Below are 16,909 nucleotides of genomic sequence, written 5' to 3'. Positions count from 1 at the left end.
ATTACTCTGCGCTGGTGTAAGCCTGTGAGAAAGATAAGCACATATGTGTAGCTTGTTGTCAGTCTTACTTCTCTGAGAAAGGAATGCTCCTATGCCTATGTCAGAAGCATCAACCTCCACTACAAAAGGAAGCTCTGGATCTGGAAGAGCTAAAAATGGAGGCAGATGTGAAGAGACTCTTCAGTCTGTTAAAGGCCTTATTGGCAATCTCAGTTCACACAAATGACTTGGCAGTCTTCTTGGTGAGGGCAGAGAGGGGTTCTACAATAGAGCTGAAGCCTCTAATAAATCTCTGATAAAAATTGGCAAACCCCAAAAATCGTTGTACCTCTTTAACGGAACATGGTTGTGGCCAATCCAGAACTGCCTTGATCTTGCCAGGGTCCATCTGAAGGCTACATTTGGATACTATGAACCCAAGAAACGACACTTTGGAGACATGGAATTCACTCTTCTCCAGCTTAACGAACAGCCTGTGTCTCAACAACTGGGAGAGAACCTGCCGGACATGTTGTACATGCTCTTAATAGTTACTTGGAATAATGAGTTTGTCATCCAAGTAAACGAAAACAAATCTGTTCAACATCTCCCTGAGGACATCATTAATGAATGCCTGGAAGATGGCTAGGGCATTTACAAGGCCAAAAGGCATCACCTGATATTTATAGTGGCCTGTTGGGGTGTTGAAAGCGGTCTTCCACTCATCTCTTTCTTAGCTCCTGACCAGATATTAGGCATTTCTGAGGTCCAACTTTGTGAATATAGTGGCGCCCTGCAGAATCACAAAAGCAGTGTTCATCAGGGGTAATGGGTAGCGATTCTTAATGGTGATGTGATTCAAACCTCTATAATCAATACAGGGTCGAAGACTCCCATCGATCTTGGAAACAAAAAAAGAAGCCTGCTCCTGCAGATGACGTTGAGGGGCGAATGAATCCACTGTCTAGAGCCACGTTCAGGTATTTCTCCATGGCAGTTCTTTCAGGAATGGAGAGGGAGTACAATCTTCCTCGAGGTGGGCATGCTTCAGGTACAAGTTCAATAGAACAATCATATGGACGATGCAGGGGTAACGAAGTTGCCTGAGACTTACTAAAGACTTCACTGAGAACCATGTATTCTAGGGGATTTCGAGACAGACATGGAGGGGGAACCTTAGGTAGCTCTGGCAAGAGGGTTGGAGACTTGATAGTTAATGGCTTGAGCTTGGGTGTCACCCGTACTTCTGTGGTAGGTATGATTAAAGTGTGGGTTGAAGGTGATCTGGAGGAATCAGGCTGAGGTCCAAGAAATGTCTCCAGTGGCTCAAGAGAATGGCAAAAGAAAAAATTAGAAACACAGCAGTTAGTACCCCAACTCTTTACAACACATCTGGACCAGTCTATAAAAGGGTTGTGATGAAATAACCAAAGGAAACCAAGCACTAAGGGGTGTTCTGCTGAATGGATAAAAAAAACTGTATCTCTTCTCTTTGTGCCCCTATCTTTAACTGGAGACATGTACTGCAGTGACTAACCGGTCCTGAACCAAGTGGTCTGCCATCTAAGATGGTAAAGTTGGTTGCTTTGGGTGAGAGTGGCTTGAATGGACACTCTGGAAGTGATAGCACAGGGGGAAGTATCTACTCTCGCCCGGGTCCCCCTCTCCCTGGACGAGAGCTGGCTTTTCCCTTCAGTTCAGGGCAAGTGGAACGGAAATGGCCTGGCTTTCCACAGTAGAGGCAGCATCGGTCTTTCATCTGCCGATCCCGTTCGGTCTGGGTCAATCTAGTTCTCCCCAATTGCAATGGTTCATCAAGATCATTGGGTTCAAGGGGCTGAGTGACGGTGCTAGAAGGTACATAAAGTTCAAATAACCTGGTCTCTCTACCTCGTTCCTGTTGTCGTTCTCTTAGGCGATGGTCTACCCGGATGGCAACATCAATGAGAGACTCAAGATCTGGTGCAGGATCTCTAAAGGCCAGTTCATCCTTTAATTCAGAGGACAAGGCACGGTGAAAAGTTGCATTCAGTGCTCGCTGGTCCCATCCACTCTCTGACGCCAGGGTTCTGAACTTGATATAAAATTCTGCCACACTCCTCTCACCCTGAGAGAGTTGAAGTAGGCGATAACTCACATCTCCTTTACTGGCTGGATGTTGGAAGACCTTCATCTCCGCAATGAAACTGGCACTGTTGTTGGTAAGGGGAGATTTCTGGTCCCATAACGATGTGGTCCAATTCAAAGCTTTGCCAGTAAATAGAGTGATGATATATGCTACCTTACTGTTCTCTGTGGGAAAGCTGCTGGGTTGCAGTTGAAAGTCCAGCGTGCACTGGGTGACAAACCCTTGACACCTCTCTGGGTCTCCATCAAATCTCTCTGGTGCTGGTAACTTGGGCTCAGATGAAGTAACAAAAACTGTTGGAGGGATGACTGCTCATGCTTCTGGATAGTGGTTGCTTGATCAGACAAGGCAGACAGAATTCTCTTGCTGGGTTCACTTCCATGGTTCAGTCTTGCTGTAAGGTGTCGGTTTAGGTGAGGATTGAACCCGGGTCTCTTGAACACAAAGCTGGGGCTTTTCCCTGCTGAGCAAACTCCTCTACAGATGGAACTTAAGGCTTTGGTTTCAGAAAAAATAAACAAATGATCTTTACTTGAAAAATAGAATGCAAAGAACAACATAAATGACTGAAGCTGAGCTTCCAGTAAACAAGCAAAACAAAATTTTCAGTACCGATGGTAAAAAAAAAAAAAAAACTGTACATTCTAGTCAAACCATTTTCTGCAAATCATTCATTCATTCATTTGCTGCCCCGCGTCTAAGGAGAGAACCCCAGACACTTCCTCCAGCTCCTCCGGGGGGATCCCGAGGCGTTCCCAGGCCAGCCAAGAGACATAGTTCCTCCAGCGTGTCCTTGGTCTTCCCCGAGGGCTCCTTCTGGTGGGACATGCCTAGGTAGGCGTCCAGGAGGCATCCGAAACAGATGCCCTAGACACCACAGCTGACTTCTCTTGATGAGGAGGAGCAGTGGCTCTACTCTGAGCTCCTCCCGGGTGTCAGAGCTCCTCACCCTATCCATAAGAGTGCACCCTGCTACCCTTCGTAGGAAACTCATTTCGGCCGCTTGTATCTGAGATCTTGTTCTTTCGGTCATGACCCAAAGCTTACGACCAAGCTCGGGCTCCTTCCCTCCCAGTGAGGTGACATTCCATGTCCCAGGAGCCAGTTTCTGTGCCTGACGATCGGGTTGTCGTGGTCCTAATCTTCGACCACCACCCGTTCCACAATGCACCGGCCCCTTACGGCTCCCCCTGCAGGTGGAGGGCCTGCGGGAGGATGGTCCCACGTCGCTCCTTCAGGCTAAGCCCGGCCGGGTTCTGTGGGAAAAAACCCAGCCACTAGGCACTCGCATACGAGCCCCAACCCCAGGCCTGGCTCCAGGGTGGGGCCCCAGCTGCGCCATACTGGTCCTTGATGTCACTGAAATCATAAGGGTTTTTTGAACCGCACTTAGTCTGACCTGTCACCTAAGACCTATTTGCCTTGGGAGACCCTACCAGGGGAATTAGCCCCCGACAACGTAGCTCTTAGGATCACTCAGGCACTCAAACCCCTCCACCATGATAAGGTGGCAGTTCATTCTTCTGCAATCTTATACCAAAAACAAAAAATTAGGGCAGCATTAATAGCTTAAAATGTGGGAGAGCGTTGATATTATATGATAGTATTGTATTGCAATATGGAGCAATTAAGTGTTGATGTTAAATCAAAAGTAATTCACAAATACTTGATAATGAAATGATTTAATGACAATAATTCTCTATGGTTACAACTGAATTAATTGTCTAAAATGATAAAATATGAAATGATAAAAACATATGATAATAATTTTACCCAGCTTAAATGTAAAAATAAAGTTACCAAAGAAAGAGAGAGACGGGGAGGGAGAGAGAGACAAAGAGAGTAAGTAGGCCTCAAAGACAGCCAGGGAGCAGTCGGGCCAGAGAAGGAAAGGAGCAGAGCAGGAAAGCAGCAGACCAGGGAAAGAACAGACCAGGAAAAGAAAACCAGAGCAAAGTCTACCACCTATTTTGTATCTTTCTTGACCATGTGACCAAAGCCCAAATACTGAGACATTCAAACTGACCAATCATCATGTGACCACATCGTAAAACCACCAAAGTCCACACACCAGGCCCTGATCCAATCAGTATCTGCCTTTGGAATTTGTGTGAGCCTTCTCTGGTGAAAAAGACCATATAAACAAATGCATATGAGAATTTAGACTCTTACAAATGCAACTTAATGTTCCATAGAAAGGTTTAAACAATTGCATTAAGCCAACAGGTTGTAACGACCAAGCATCAAGTGTGTCACTAAATAAATGTGTGTCACTGTTAAATATAAACATTTAGCATTATGTTAATCTACTAAATATTGTATATTTAATTTTTAAAAATGTGTCATTCCGCAGGATATTTCTTGATTTATTTTTGTTAAAAATCACAGTTTGTATACATTTTTTTTTAAAAACAAAATTTATTGGTATAGCGTTCTTGTTATGAATGAAAAGCAAATTTGTCTCCTCCCCTATTTGCTGATTCTTTTTGCCCCTATATTTAATACCTGTCTGTCAACTGTGTCCTTACAACTCTAATTGCATTTTAAAGAATCCCTTATTTGAGTCTGAAACAGAGGGTCTAAGCCTTTTCGGTGGTGGGTCCGTGATTGTGAAATGGTTCGTCTTAGAATGACCCCCTCTTTATCAGTTTGCTATTTTTATCACTCTCCCTAAAATGTATTATCCCTAATCGTTAGGCCCCAATCCTAACAAACATGCTTTTCAGTTCTGAAAATGTGAGGCACGTTACATTGCCTTTTTTGTTGACAAGAAAAAAAGGAAAGCACTGCTTACGAACCACTGCCCTAGAATTATAAAATTGTTTTGTAATGTTTATATTAATTTAACTGCCACAAATGTCTATATAGGGCTCTCCATGTGACATCTCGTACCCTGTGAGCCAGCAAAGTCTTATAGCTGAGCTCAAAATAATGGAGGCTACAATCAGGAAACAACATACAATTTCACTTAGAATGTGATGGAATTTTGTTTGCACTATGCTGGAAGTACCATGCTGTGTTTCATCAATTAAGGTACAGAATCATGTGATTCAGGTCTGAAAGAGCTTTTTTAGTTTACTTTTTTTGGCTGTATTTTTTTTATGTTGGCAGGCAACCACTGAATCAGCGTACCATAAGCGGTCTCTAAAAGCATTTCAGAGAATTTGACAGTACATCCAGCATCTTCACCTGAAACATTGTCTGAGACCAGCCACCCGGACTGCTGCTGCAACAATTGTTTTGCATAACCAAAGTATTTCTGCACAAACCATCAGAAACTGTCTAAGGGATGCTCATCTGCATGCTCGTCATCCTAATCAGGTCTTGACTGACGGCAATTTGTCACTGTAACTAACTGAAGTGTGAAAATGCTTACATATGATGGCATCTTGCACTTTGGAGTGGTGTTCTTTTAACAGATGAATATGCACAGTGCTTAATTTGTGAATTGCGAGGTCCCGGAACAGATCAGGGGTAACGGATCCAGCATGTAGGAGGATGGAGATGTATCGTACAAGAAAGTGAAGAGGGTTGGTGGTTGGTGCGGTGGATGGCGGAGTGATGGCGTTGATGAAAGTGACCGGGGCAGGGGTGTCACGGACGAAAGTGAAGAGGGTTGGGGAGTCGCGGAAGAAAGTGAAAGTGAACAGCGGACTGGGTAGGAGAGCGGTTGAAGAGGGGGATCTGTAAAATGAGGTGCCGGATCCGGATTGACAAATTAAGCCCTTAATATGCATAACACAAAACTAGGGAGAAGATAATGACAATTCAAACTATTATTATTTATTAATATTATTTGCTTTCAGAGGATATATAACTGTAAAGTTAGGCTGCCCCATGCTTGCTTCAAGAGTTCACACTTAGCTCACGATTTATACATAGCTTGTTTGGCATGCTGTCCCGGGAGAGAGCCCTGAGCTCAAGGTATCCTCGAGCCCAGGGCTCCCTCCTTTCACAGGGCGAGGGGAGACTGAGCTCAGGTCGATCTGAAACTCCCCCGCTGCTGAGGCCAAGGTGAACTTCCTGAGAGTAAGACATTAGAAAAAGATTTAGGCTTATTTTATCAATAATATAGAGCAGAACAGAAACACCAGATGGCCTAGTGAAGACCCAACGCCATTGGTATTCTTGCTGTGAGGCAAACGTGCTAGTCATTAGGCCACCGTGCCGCCCATTCTTGATAAAGGTGGAAGAAGGGGAGGAGGGGGGTTTCTTCCAGACGAAGATAGTTGTAGAGAGGAAATGAGGATATATATAGTTACTTGGGATCCTTTGATTGGAGGATCATGATTAGCTAATGTGGACCAGCTGGGTCAATCATGAGCACATGCTCCTCTCGAAATTAGTTTAACATTTAAACTTCACTTCAAGAGTTCACACTTAGCTCACGATTTATACATAGCTTGTTTGGCATGCTGTCCCGGGAGAGAGCCCTGAGCTCAAGGTATCCTCGAGCCCAGGGCTCCCTCCTTTCACAGGGCGAGGGGAGACTGAGCTCAGGTCGATCTGAAACTCCCCAAAAGGCAAATGATAAACGCTCGGGACAGCAGCCGCGTGTTTACACAGAAACTCCCCAAAGTGCAAAGAAAAAGTGCTACATCCGGCTGCTGGATGTAATGTAAAGAACTGGTAAAGGGAGGGGGGGTGGGGGGAGGATCTAGGGAGTGTGTAAAGGCCAGGGTAGGTTTGGTGGCTATGAAAATGAACACAGCAGACTAAGTTTGACTCCTGTGGGAGTCCGAGTGTGGCTATGAGTGAGGGTGGAGACTCGTGTGAGAGTTGGACCTTAAGTGGGAGTCAGTGTTTAAGAGAAGGTTTGTGAGAGGTAATACGGAAGGGCATGGAGTTGGCTGTTAAAGCAGAGGGAAGTGATTTGGTAGCGGAATCATCCAACGCTGCTGAGGGTAAAGAAAGGGCAGAGAAGCTGGAGGGAACTTAAATGCTTTATGAATTAATGTATGGAATATAGGACTAGTATGCAGCAGAAGCATCCAATGCTAGCAGGTAGCTCAACACTGGCATGGAAAAAGAAAGGGGAAGGCAGTTGGAATTAACACAGCTTTAGTATACGAACAATAAAATATAGACGTGGAGCATACTAGTGAACTACTATGCATAATAAAATGCACTAAAGCAGAAAAACCAGCTGTAAGTAACAAGTATTATTATGTACAAATTACACGAAAAGAAAGATACTAATGCAGCAGGAGCCCACGACGCTAAGAAGGGGAAAGAAAAGTGGAGAGCGGTTAAAGTAACAAGGTTACTAAGCAAAATACATAATATCATAAACATGAAATGCTAATGAACTACTATGCAGAATAAACACTTTAATGCCGAAACTGGTGAATAACTATACAAAATAAACTGATGCAGCAGAAGCACTCGACACTGCAGGGGAAACAGGAAGGTGAGGGCGATAGGTGAGGCTCTTGCGAGAGCCAAAGCTTGTATTGACTCCTGCGGGAGTCAGATCTTAGGGTGATGCAAAGGTGGAGGAAGGAAGTTGGATGAGAGTCAAAGGCTAGGAGTAAAGGCTGGGAGAAAACAGCATAAGCACTCAATGCTGGCGAGAGAAAAGGTGCTGGGAGTAACATCGTTATGCAGAAATACACAATATTATACAAAATACTGAATGGACTATGCAGAATAAACACAATGTAGATTTGTTTAATGACTATATGGAAAATAAACTGGTACAGCGGAAGGACTCCATGCTGGAATGGGAAGAGAAAGAGGAAGGTAGCTATAACACAGGTATACTATACAATTATGCAAATGATACAATACATGAAAGATAATGGTAAACTACGATGGAGAATAAATGATTTAATGCAGCAGAAGCACTCTGCTGGCAGGAAAAATAAAAGGGGGGAGAGCAGCTGCGAGTAACACAATTATCCTATACTAATACTATACAGAATATACAAACTATGCAATAAGACACTAAAGCAGCAGGAGCACACAATGCTGGCAGGGGGAAATAACAGGGGAGGAGCTGTTGGAGGTAACTTGATTACTATGCAGAATACAGAATATAATAACATGAATGCTAATGAACTATAATGCAGAATAAACAATGTAAATACTGGTGAATGACTATACAGAATAATTAAACTGATGCAGCGGAAGCACTCAATACTGGCAGTGGAAACAGGAAGGTGAGAGTGATAGGTGAGGCTCCTGTGAGAGCCGAAGCTCGTGTTGACTCCTGTGGGAATCTGAGCTTAGGGTGATGCTTAGGTGGAGCAAGGAGGTTGGATGAGAGTCAAAAGGCAAGGGGTAAAGAGCTTGGAGGGAACAACAGAAGCACTTAACGCTGACAGGGGGAACAGAAAGGAGAGGGTGAAAGGTAAGACTCTTCCCAGAGCCAAATCTCGTCTTGACTCCTGCAGAAGTCTGAGCTTAGGGTGATGCAGATGGAGCAAGGAAATTAAATGAGTCAAAGGCGAGGGGTAAAGAGTTAGGAGGGAACAGTGGAAGCACTCAATGCTGGCAGGGGGAACAGAAAGGTGAGGTTGATAGGTGAGGCTCTCCAAGAGCTGAAGCTCATATTTACTCCTGCGGGAGTCTGAGCCGTAGAGGGGGGTTGCTAGCAATGGACAGATAGATGGTTTTGGCTAGAGTATAAAAGGGTGGCCGATATTGGCTGAGAGGTTTAATAGAACCGACTGGGGTTGTTTTAGATGAAAAGACTAAGGCGAATGTAGGATTCAAAAAGCTTCAGAGGACCAATGACCGAGGGTCTGGATCTGATGCTGGGAAAGCCTGTTAACGGCTGCTGTGGTGGCATGCCAATTCTGAAAGAATGGCTGGAAAATGGTTCAGGAAAGAATCCTGATAAGCGAAGGACTTCGAGGTGTTTCTGGAACCAGAGACATGATACTGGACAATTAGCGTCATCAGTAAAAAAGGGGGGCTATGGGGGGTTGTTTCTTGAGATCCCCTTAAGTGTAGGTATGCTAGGAGGGCATAGGTGAGGGCAAGGATGTTGAAGATGTGAATGAAATGTTGTCGAATTAATCTCTTACTTTGCAGGATGAGGAAACCCTTTCTTTCCTCGAACAAAATTAGATCTGCTATAGTGGGTATAGCATGCTGTGATGTGTGACGGAAGGGTTCTGAGGGCTACTACTTGGAGGATAAGCGATATGGGGTTTGGTGGAGGTTATAAAGAGGGTGGTTTAAGGCAATGTCACTTCTGGAAAGGGAGGGACAAGCGTTGGGTTAGGATCCACTTCTGGAGCCAATGACCAGAATTTCTGAAAAGAAAATGAGAAAGAGTCAATGATTTGGTTTTTGCAACCTGGCAAGTCTTAAGCAGACATGATACATTGTTTTTTGGCTGATGTCCAAATAAGACATCTTAAAAGTAGCATTAAAGGTTGGGGAGTAACAACGCCTTTGTCTATGCATTATATTATGTCTTCCTCATCACAATGAAAGAATACTGGAGGTGGACCATTCGTCTCCCCATAGTATGGCAGCAGCAACTTTTGAGTACAGTTTGAAGGAAGCTGATGAGTAATTGCTTTTTGGAGTAGAAATCGATTGAGGGGGCCATGTGGTAGCAAACCAGTGGCCTCTGAGTAACCTTTGAACCCAACTGATGGGGCAGCACCAGTATATAGGCTAATATCTAATGGGGGTGCAAACAATTACTGCAAAAGGAGGAACGGTCGTTCCATTGCTTAAGGAAAGTAATCCATAAGCTGAGTTCATTGCGGGTGGGTTTGGAGAGAGACCTTGTGTCTTCTAAATCGTGGACTGTTGTAGGGAGCTGAAGCAGGCAAGTTTGAGGTAAATTGGCATTGTGAAATTTAGGTGGTCGAGAATGGATAACAGTATGCGTTTTATTAAAGTCTGTTTTCTTGAATTATAAGGGAAAGAGAAATTCAGTCAGCTTTCTCTTTAAGAAGGGAAGCTTGGAATTTATGCAAATTAGAGTTGATGCCTAGAAATTCAGTAAATGTACTGGTTCCAGCCTTCTGCAAGAGGAATACCTAGTTTGGCGAAAACCTTTTGGGTGATCTCTAGGTGTTAGGCTGTAGGCGATGTTAGGGGAGAGATGATTAGAATCTCATCTAAAAGTTGGGTGAGATGGGGGATTCTGAAATTATTAGATAGAATCCATTTGTCAGAGAATTTACGAGTTGTACTGCTTATAGGACAAATGCATGAAATATTGAATGGTGGGGCAGAGAATGGTCCAATTATAAAGTGGTTGTCAATCTCTTTTTAAAATAAGATGATCGACAGTTTCGGGTTAGGTCAGGATTAGGACAAAAAATTTAATGGAAGGAAGAGCTGAGAGGCCCGGGTGGAATCCGTGGGTTAGACCTGAAATGAGAAAGTCAGAAAAATTAGTGTCAGGGTGAGAACGCAGTTCTCTAGCGAGGTGAGGAATATTTACATGAATGAACAGAATCCCTCCATGGGATGGTGGAGGGATGGAGAGCTAAAGATATGGAGCATGGCTTGGCTGGTGGTCCTGGAAATACCTCTAAGACAGAGTAGGTGAAGTGAGAAGTTTAAATCCCTGTGGCATATTACGATCAGACGTCTATGTTTGATGTGTAGAATTTCATTAGCTGGGTAATTTTCAGAAGTTAAATTGCTATCGGGAGTGGCGGGGTTTATTTATTTATTTATTTATTTATTTTATTTTTTTTTTTTTGTTTTATTTATTTATTTATTTATTTATTTATTTTTATTTTTTATTTTTTTTATTTTTTTTTTTTTTTTTACTTCAAAAACGATGTTGACATTTAATTTATACTTGAACCGTACTTATTAGAAACTTTGTCAATGTAATGTTTGCTACAGGCTTTACTTTTATCCATGATTAAATAACATTAAGTTTGGAATCTTAACATTATTAAAGTCAGAAGCATAACTGGCCCAATTCATTCACAAAGTCTTTGCAACTGTGTCTGTTCCTAAATATCGGGAGAGAGGGCGGGACCGTCTCATGTTCTGAGAGCCCTTGGACGGTGACACTTCTTCCAGCTATTGGCTCAAAGAAGTGTCCATCAAAAGTGCAAAGGTCAGCGGCCATTTTGTTACAAGTGTTTATGTCTGAAAGATGCTACTTACTGAACGCAGTCCAGCGACTAGTTTGGATGACAGCAGTGAATCCATGGATAATTATCAACATACATGTATGTTGTGGACTAATATTTTACGGATTAGATTGCTTTAATCCTTGCAGTTGAATTATCCAGGTTGTTAAACCGTTAGGGACCTATGGACGGGCCAGAAGCTTGAGAGGTGGGTTTATTTGGTTTGTTATCTCTGGTTGTTTACAGTTCAACAGAGGACGCTAAGTCCATAGTGTTTGTGTCCTTAAAATGATTTCAATTATTTTAGTTATGTGAGTCTTGCTTTCTAAAGATATACGAAATGTTTAGTTTTGTTGGAGAGTAGTTATTTTGCACGGCCTCCTCTAAAGCATGCTATGTACATTACCACGGGTGGACCGCTAAGAGAGCGGTGAGAGTTTGGCTTCATGGCTCTGGCTGCAGTTGTAGATGTTTGTTGGCTATTTCCATATTGATATGCTGAAAAGCGCAAAGCTGTAAAAGCTTTTTAGAGCTGAAGCTTTTTAGCAGCCGGAAGCTTTCTTCCAGACGAAGATAGTTGTAGAGAGGAAATGAGGATATATATAGTTACTTGGGATCCTTTGATTGGAGGATCATGATTAGCTAATGTGGACCAGCTGGGTCAATCATGAGCACATGCTCCTCTCGAAATTAGTTTAACATTTAAACTTCACTTATCCATAAAGAAATTTTGACTTATCTACTATATTATATCATACAAAGTCAGTAATTGTCAGAAATCAACAGGTCTCATATGCTGTGCCTATGCTCAATCCATTGAGCCTGAATGTATGAGCAATCCTGGTCAAAAGTTGCAGAATCATCAGCCTAAAAAAAATAAAAATCTACTAGATTTAAATGATTTCAGTTGAACATAAAATATATAATATAAAACATATTATTTGTCAGGTAAAGATTTTCCATGCCAAATTACATAATCAGAAATGTACAAAATCAATTACTCCAAGATAAATTGAAGTATTAGCGATCAATACCGGACTGTGTAAAAGTATGTTTCAGCATACCAGTCTGAACACCTTAAACACTCAAATCACAACAGATGGTGATAAAATCCAGACAATAAAAGCTTCACAAAGACCCTTATCTGGTCATGAGTTGATTTGAAGACAATTTTCCCTGATATGGAACATCTGGCAGAGATCTAATCAAAGTCGAAACCCAGATCAACAGATGCTAGAAAATTATGATATACTACAGTAAAATTAGGCCAATTTACCAATCGCACATTTGAAATGGAATCAAACATAAATATAGAGTCAGCAGATGTCTCTTCAGTCTGACGAGGCTTCTAAATGGAAAAATCTGACTTGCTCACTTCCAGGTGCTGGTTATATACTCATCTGATTAGATGAACTGCACCTGTAGGAGCTGCGCTGTGCCCATTCATAGGAACTCATTGGTCCATTGTCTTATTTTTCAGAGTGATTGGTTATCTAGTGATTCCTGATATGTCAGTGACACAATATGAAGTTTAGTTATAAACAAATTTCGAGAGGATCACGTGCTTATGACTTTATTTTTATTTTTATTAAATTATGTTTATTCATGATTTTTAAATGATAATTGCTTCTTAAATTGAGATCAGGGTCACTAACAATTTTGTTTTGGGGAAATTATGCCACATAATATTGATAAAACATCATGAGCCATGGGAAAAAATATTGTTACCATATATGTAGTCCTTATATAGTTACCTTTATGTAGTCCTTATATACAGTAGTTACCTGTATATAAAATATGTAGCTAAATTATATTGTATTTTATGTATTTTTGTTCTTATGTGCATGATCTGAATTCTGCTTTCAAATTTGCAAACAATTTTCTGAAGTTTTAAAGGATTAAACTTTAGTTAATCCAAAAATAGAAATTCTGTAACTTGTTACTCATCCTCATACTTGTTAGTCATTACTCAAATGTAATTTCAACCCCGTTAGACATCCGTTCATCATTGGAACATATTTTAGATAAAATCTGAGACCTCTCTGATTCTCCATAGACAAAAAAGGTTGCGAGAGAAGGAAAAGGAGACATAGGCAAATAAAGTCATATTTACAGTATTTCTGGTACAGTATGGATTGTATGATGAGAGTTGAACCACTGAAGTTACATATAATGTTTTGACAATGTTTTGGTTCCTTTTCTGAACTTTTACTGTCCATTGAAGGTATGAAAGCTCTCTTAGTTTGTGTTCTGAAAATGTACAAAGGTCTCAGGTTTGGAACAACATGAGGGTGAGTAAGTAATGACAGAATTGTATTTTTTTTGGTGAACTACACCTTTAATATTTATGTACATGTTTCAAATTCTATAACACAATTAATGTGACACGTTCATTATCTAAATCTCAGTATTTGTACTTGCAGTCCATCATATATGTGTAAATGCAGTCCATCAAGTGTTTCTAACGTTTTCAACAAATCTCTTTTTTTCATTTCTCTTTTTCTGTTTGTGTGTATGTGTATTCAGCTAATGGACTAGTTCGGGATCCAGACATTCCCTCTACATTGCTGACACATGTAGGAAGAATTACTCCTATTGTCACACCCATGACGGGTACATTTCCTGCACCAACTACTGGCAATGCTGGCAGGGAGCAGGTTGCAACTAATGGGATTGTGCAAGGATTAAATGCCAATACTGCAGTCCCAGGTATACCTGGAAGTGTTCCAGGAGTGCCAAACAATGGAGCAGTTCCAGGTCATCTGGGCAACAGAACAGTTCCAGGATTGTCTGGGAATGGTGTCATTCCAAGAGTCCCAGTCAACCACGGACAGCAGCCTGGCATTGCCGGAATGAGTCCACATTCTGGCATACCCTTCCAAAACATTGCCTCTCCTTATACTGGACCACTCAGCTTCCTACTGGCGAGCGACTCTCGTGCTGAAGTCTTTGCTGACAGTTTCCTGTTTTGGTTGGACACAGTAGAGATGGTTCGAGTAGCAAGCCACACTGCTGTATATTTTTCTGGCTGGGCATTACCAGTTTACCTTTTCTGTTTTTTATCTACAATGCGAATAGTCCTAACACCTCACAGTCCCCTCCTCTCACCATTGGGTGTTCTCCTTCAGGACCTCCCCTTCTTAGTCATGAGAATGGCATTGATTGGCCTTTTTGGTTTTGTAACACCACTGCTATATGTGATGAAGAATTTGCTAGTCTGTCTGGCCTACATTTACTTTAACTTCATGACAAAACTCAGGATCTTCAATACTGAGAGGTTGTTCTAACTAAACTGCTATGGAAAATAACACTAGGGGTACATTTCCCAAAACCATTGTTAGCCAGCTAAGATTGCAAGTGCCCTTGCTACAAACATAGTTTGGTGAACATTCGCAAACAGCATCGCAGTCTTGTGTGGTTGGAATGATACCTCTAGACTCGTGGATAGAAGCATAGATCCTGGCTGTGAAGAAAAGTGTTATTTAGCCTATATAACAAAAAGAAATCAGGAAAACAAAGCTTTTAACAATTAGCTTTAACCCTAATTAAACACACCTGATCAAACTATTGAGTAATTGAGCAGGGCCTGAACTCCACTCCACAGGGCTTTGTCAACCCTGCTCTGCATATATACACTAAGCATTTATGCACTTATACACCCAAACATGTAGTGTATGAGTTTAGTGTCATCCTAAATGGAACACAATTGTTATTTTATTATTATTTTTTACTGATGGAAGTTCCCCAGTTGACGTTTAATGGTTGCCAGATTAGTAAAAAAAAATTACCAAACTACCTAGTAGTAACTGTCATCAGTACAACCACACTCACCATAGGAAGGTGACATAATCGCTACATTTATTCATTCATTCATTCATTCATTCATTTTTCTTAGGCCTAGTCCCTGACTTTATCAGTGGCCACCACAACCGAATGAACACCCGCAACCTAGCACTGTGTTGGGAAACAGAAGCTGCGTGCCAAATGGCTCACTATACACTATATACTTTTGCACTTACACACTCAACAGCATAGTAAATGTATGTAGCGTCATCCCAAATGGAACACTAATGTTTTTTACTAAGCAGAAATTCAAACCGTTTCCCTGATGACGTTTGACGGTTGCCATATAAGTGAAATAAATGACCAAACTACCACATAATACCTGCCATGAGTATAACCGCATTCACAATCGGGAAGCACTATAATCACTCTCGTAGGAGAATTTTGCTTTCACAATCCAAAATAAATAAAGTAATCCAACATGCGCACCCGATAGCTCCGCCCCTTCCGCTACGTAAGCAACTCTGCGACTGTTGAATGCGTGAAGTGTCCATCATTACACACTTCATTTTACCGGCTGAATGAGTGCATCATCCGGGTAATTAAAGTGAATTTATTATTTTTAGAGTTTTTAGTGTGAACCCACTACTCACTCTACTTATACTACAAAATGGCGTTGAATAGTGCATAAGTATGCGATTTGGGATGCACCTATACACTCTCTCAGTCACACATGCACACACTCATACAAAGTCCCTGTTTACAGTAATACGTTTTAGTTTTAAAACGCAAACATTTTGCTATGGTTACACCTTCCATCCACACTACACCCTGAGGAATGGCTGCAGACGTTCACCTCTCTGACTGGGGCCTTGGTCCTTAATATTAAGTGCACAAAGATCAGTCTTGCACCCTATCTATAAGTTCAGACTTCGCAAGTTTGACATGGAAAACAAACTCCTGAGGACATGTCAGGTACATCTTCAAAGGGAACAGTGTACTTTTTAACGTCATTCACATCATCCTGGCTATGTTGCTTCACTATCTTAACAATAAAATGAAAACATGATATTAGGAACTGCCTATTTTCATTTTGATATTAACTTAACAGAAACCAAAAATGTTTAGGCATAGTGTAGCTACGTATTTATATGACTGTCATCTTCACTGCATGCGTATTCATAACAAAATGGAGCCTACAACACATAACTGCCTCCTTTCATCATGTCATGTCTCTTTCGCTAAATATCAGTTTTAATAAACAACAATGGCTATTATAAAAGTACAGGCTCATGTACAATAAGTTTATACAATATAGAATATAAAGGCAAGCAATCAGTCAATATGCAGAATCAGTGTACGTGGTTACATAAATTTATTAACTTGTCTTTGACAAGATGAATTTAATATCACGTTTAGTGATAGTGAGATGAGATCCAGCGGTAGATCCACGATGAACTGTCCAACGTGCGCTGCTCTTACTTGGGCAGGTGTGCTCAAAGCACCCGATGACTGCCTGGAGCTCAGACATGCGCATGCTGCAACGAATGCCAGAGTGTGTGTGTGTGGTCACATGATGTGTGTTTTCAGCGGTATAGTGTGGACGGAGGACTTTTCAACTTTTAAAACTAAAATGTATTAGTGTAAATGGGGCCTAAGGCCAATTTAGTTAATCTAATTCACATATACTGCATGTCTTTTGACTGTGTGAGAAACTAGAGCACATAATCACTTATATTGGATACTTTTGGCAAAATCTGGCAAAATCCAAAATAAATGAAGTAATCCAACTTCGATAGCTTCCCCTCTTAAGCACTGAGTGCATAAAGCATTCAACCTTTCAAACTTATGTATGTTTATCGACTGTATAGCTAGAATGAATAACTGAATAGCCAGATATTTAAACTGCACTCATTTATTCATTTATTTATTTTTTATCATTTTAATTGTGAATGCA

The 16,909-nt window shown here is 41.4% G+C and overlaps 1 protein-coding gene across 1 annotated transcript in view; it reads left to right on the top strand.

Moving 5' to 3' along the window:
* Positions 1-16,013, top strand: part of LOC130232359 (transmembrane protein 236) — a 74,384-nt gene extending 58,371 nt beyond the window's left edge. Inside the window, exons 4-5 of the mRNA XM_056462213.1 lie at positions 13,696-13,806; positions 13,873-16,013. Of these exons, the coding sequence (XP_056318188.1) occupies positions 13,696-13,806; positions 13,873-14,456 (695 nt within the window). The 3' untranslated portion in view covers positions 14,457-16,013. The remainder of the gene's footprint in view (positions 1-13,695; positions 13,807-13,872) is intronic.
* Positions 16,014-16,909: the final 896 nt, after the last annotated feature.

This window comes from Danio aesculapii, chromosome 7 (genome assembly GCF_903798145.1).
Source record: "Danio aesculapii chromosome 7, fDanAes4.1, whole genome shotgun sequence".
Lineage (NCBI taxonomy): Eukaryota > Metazoa > Chordata > Actinopteri > Cypriniformes > Danionidae > Danio > Danio aesculapii.
This window is presented reverse-complemented; position numbering and strand designations above follow the sequence as displayed.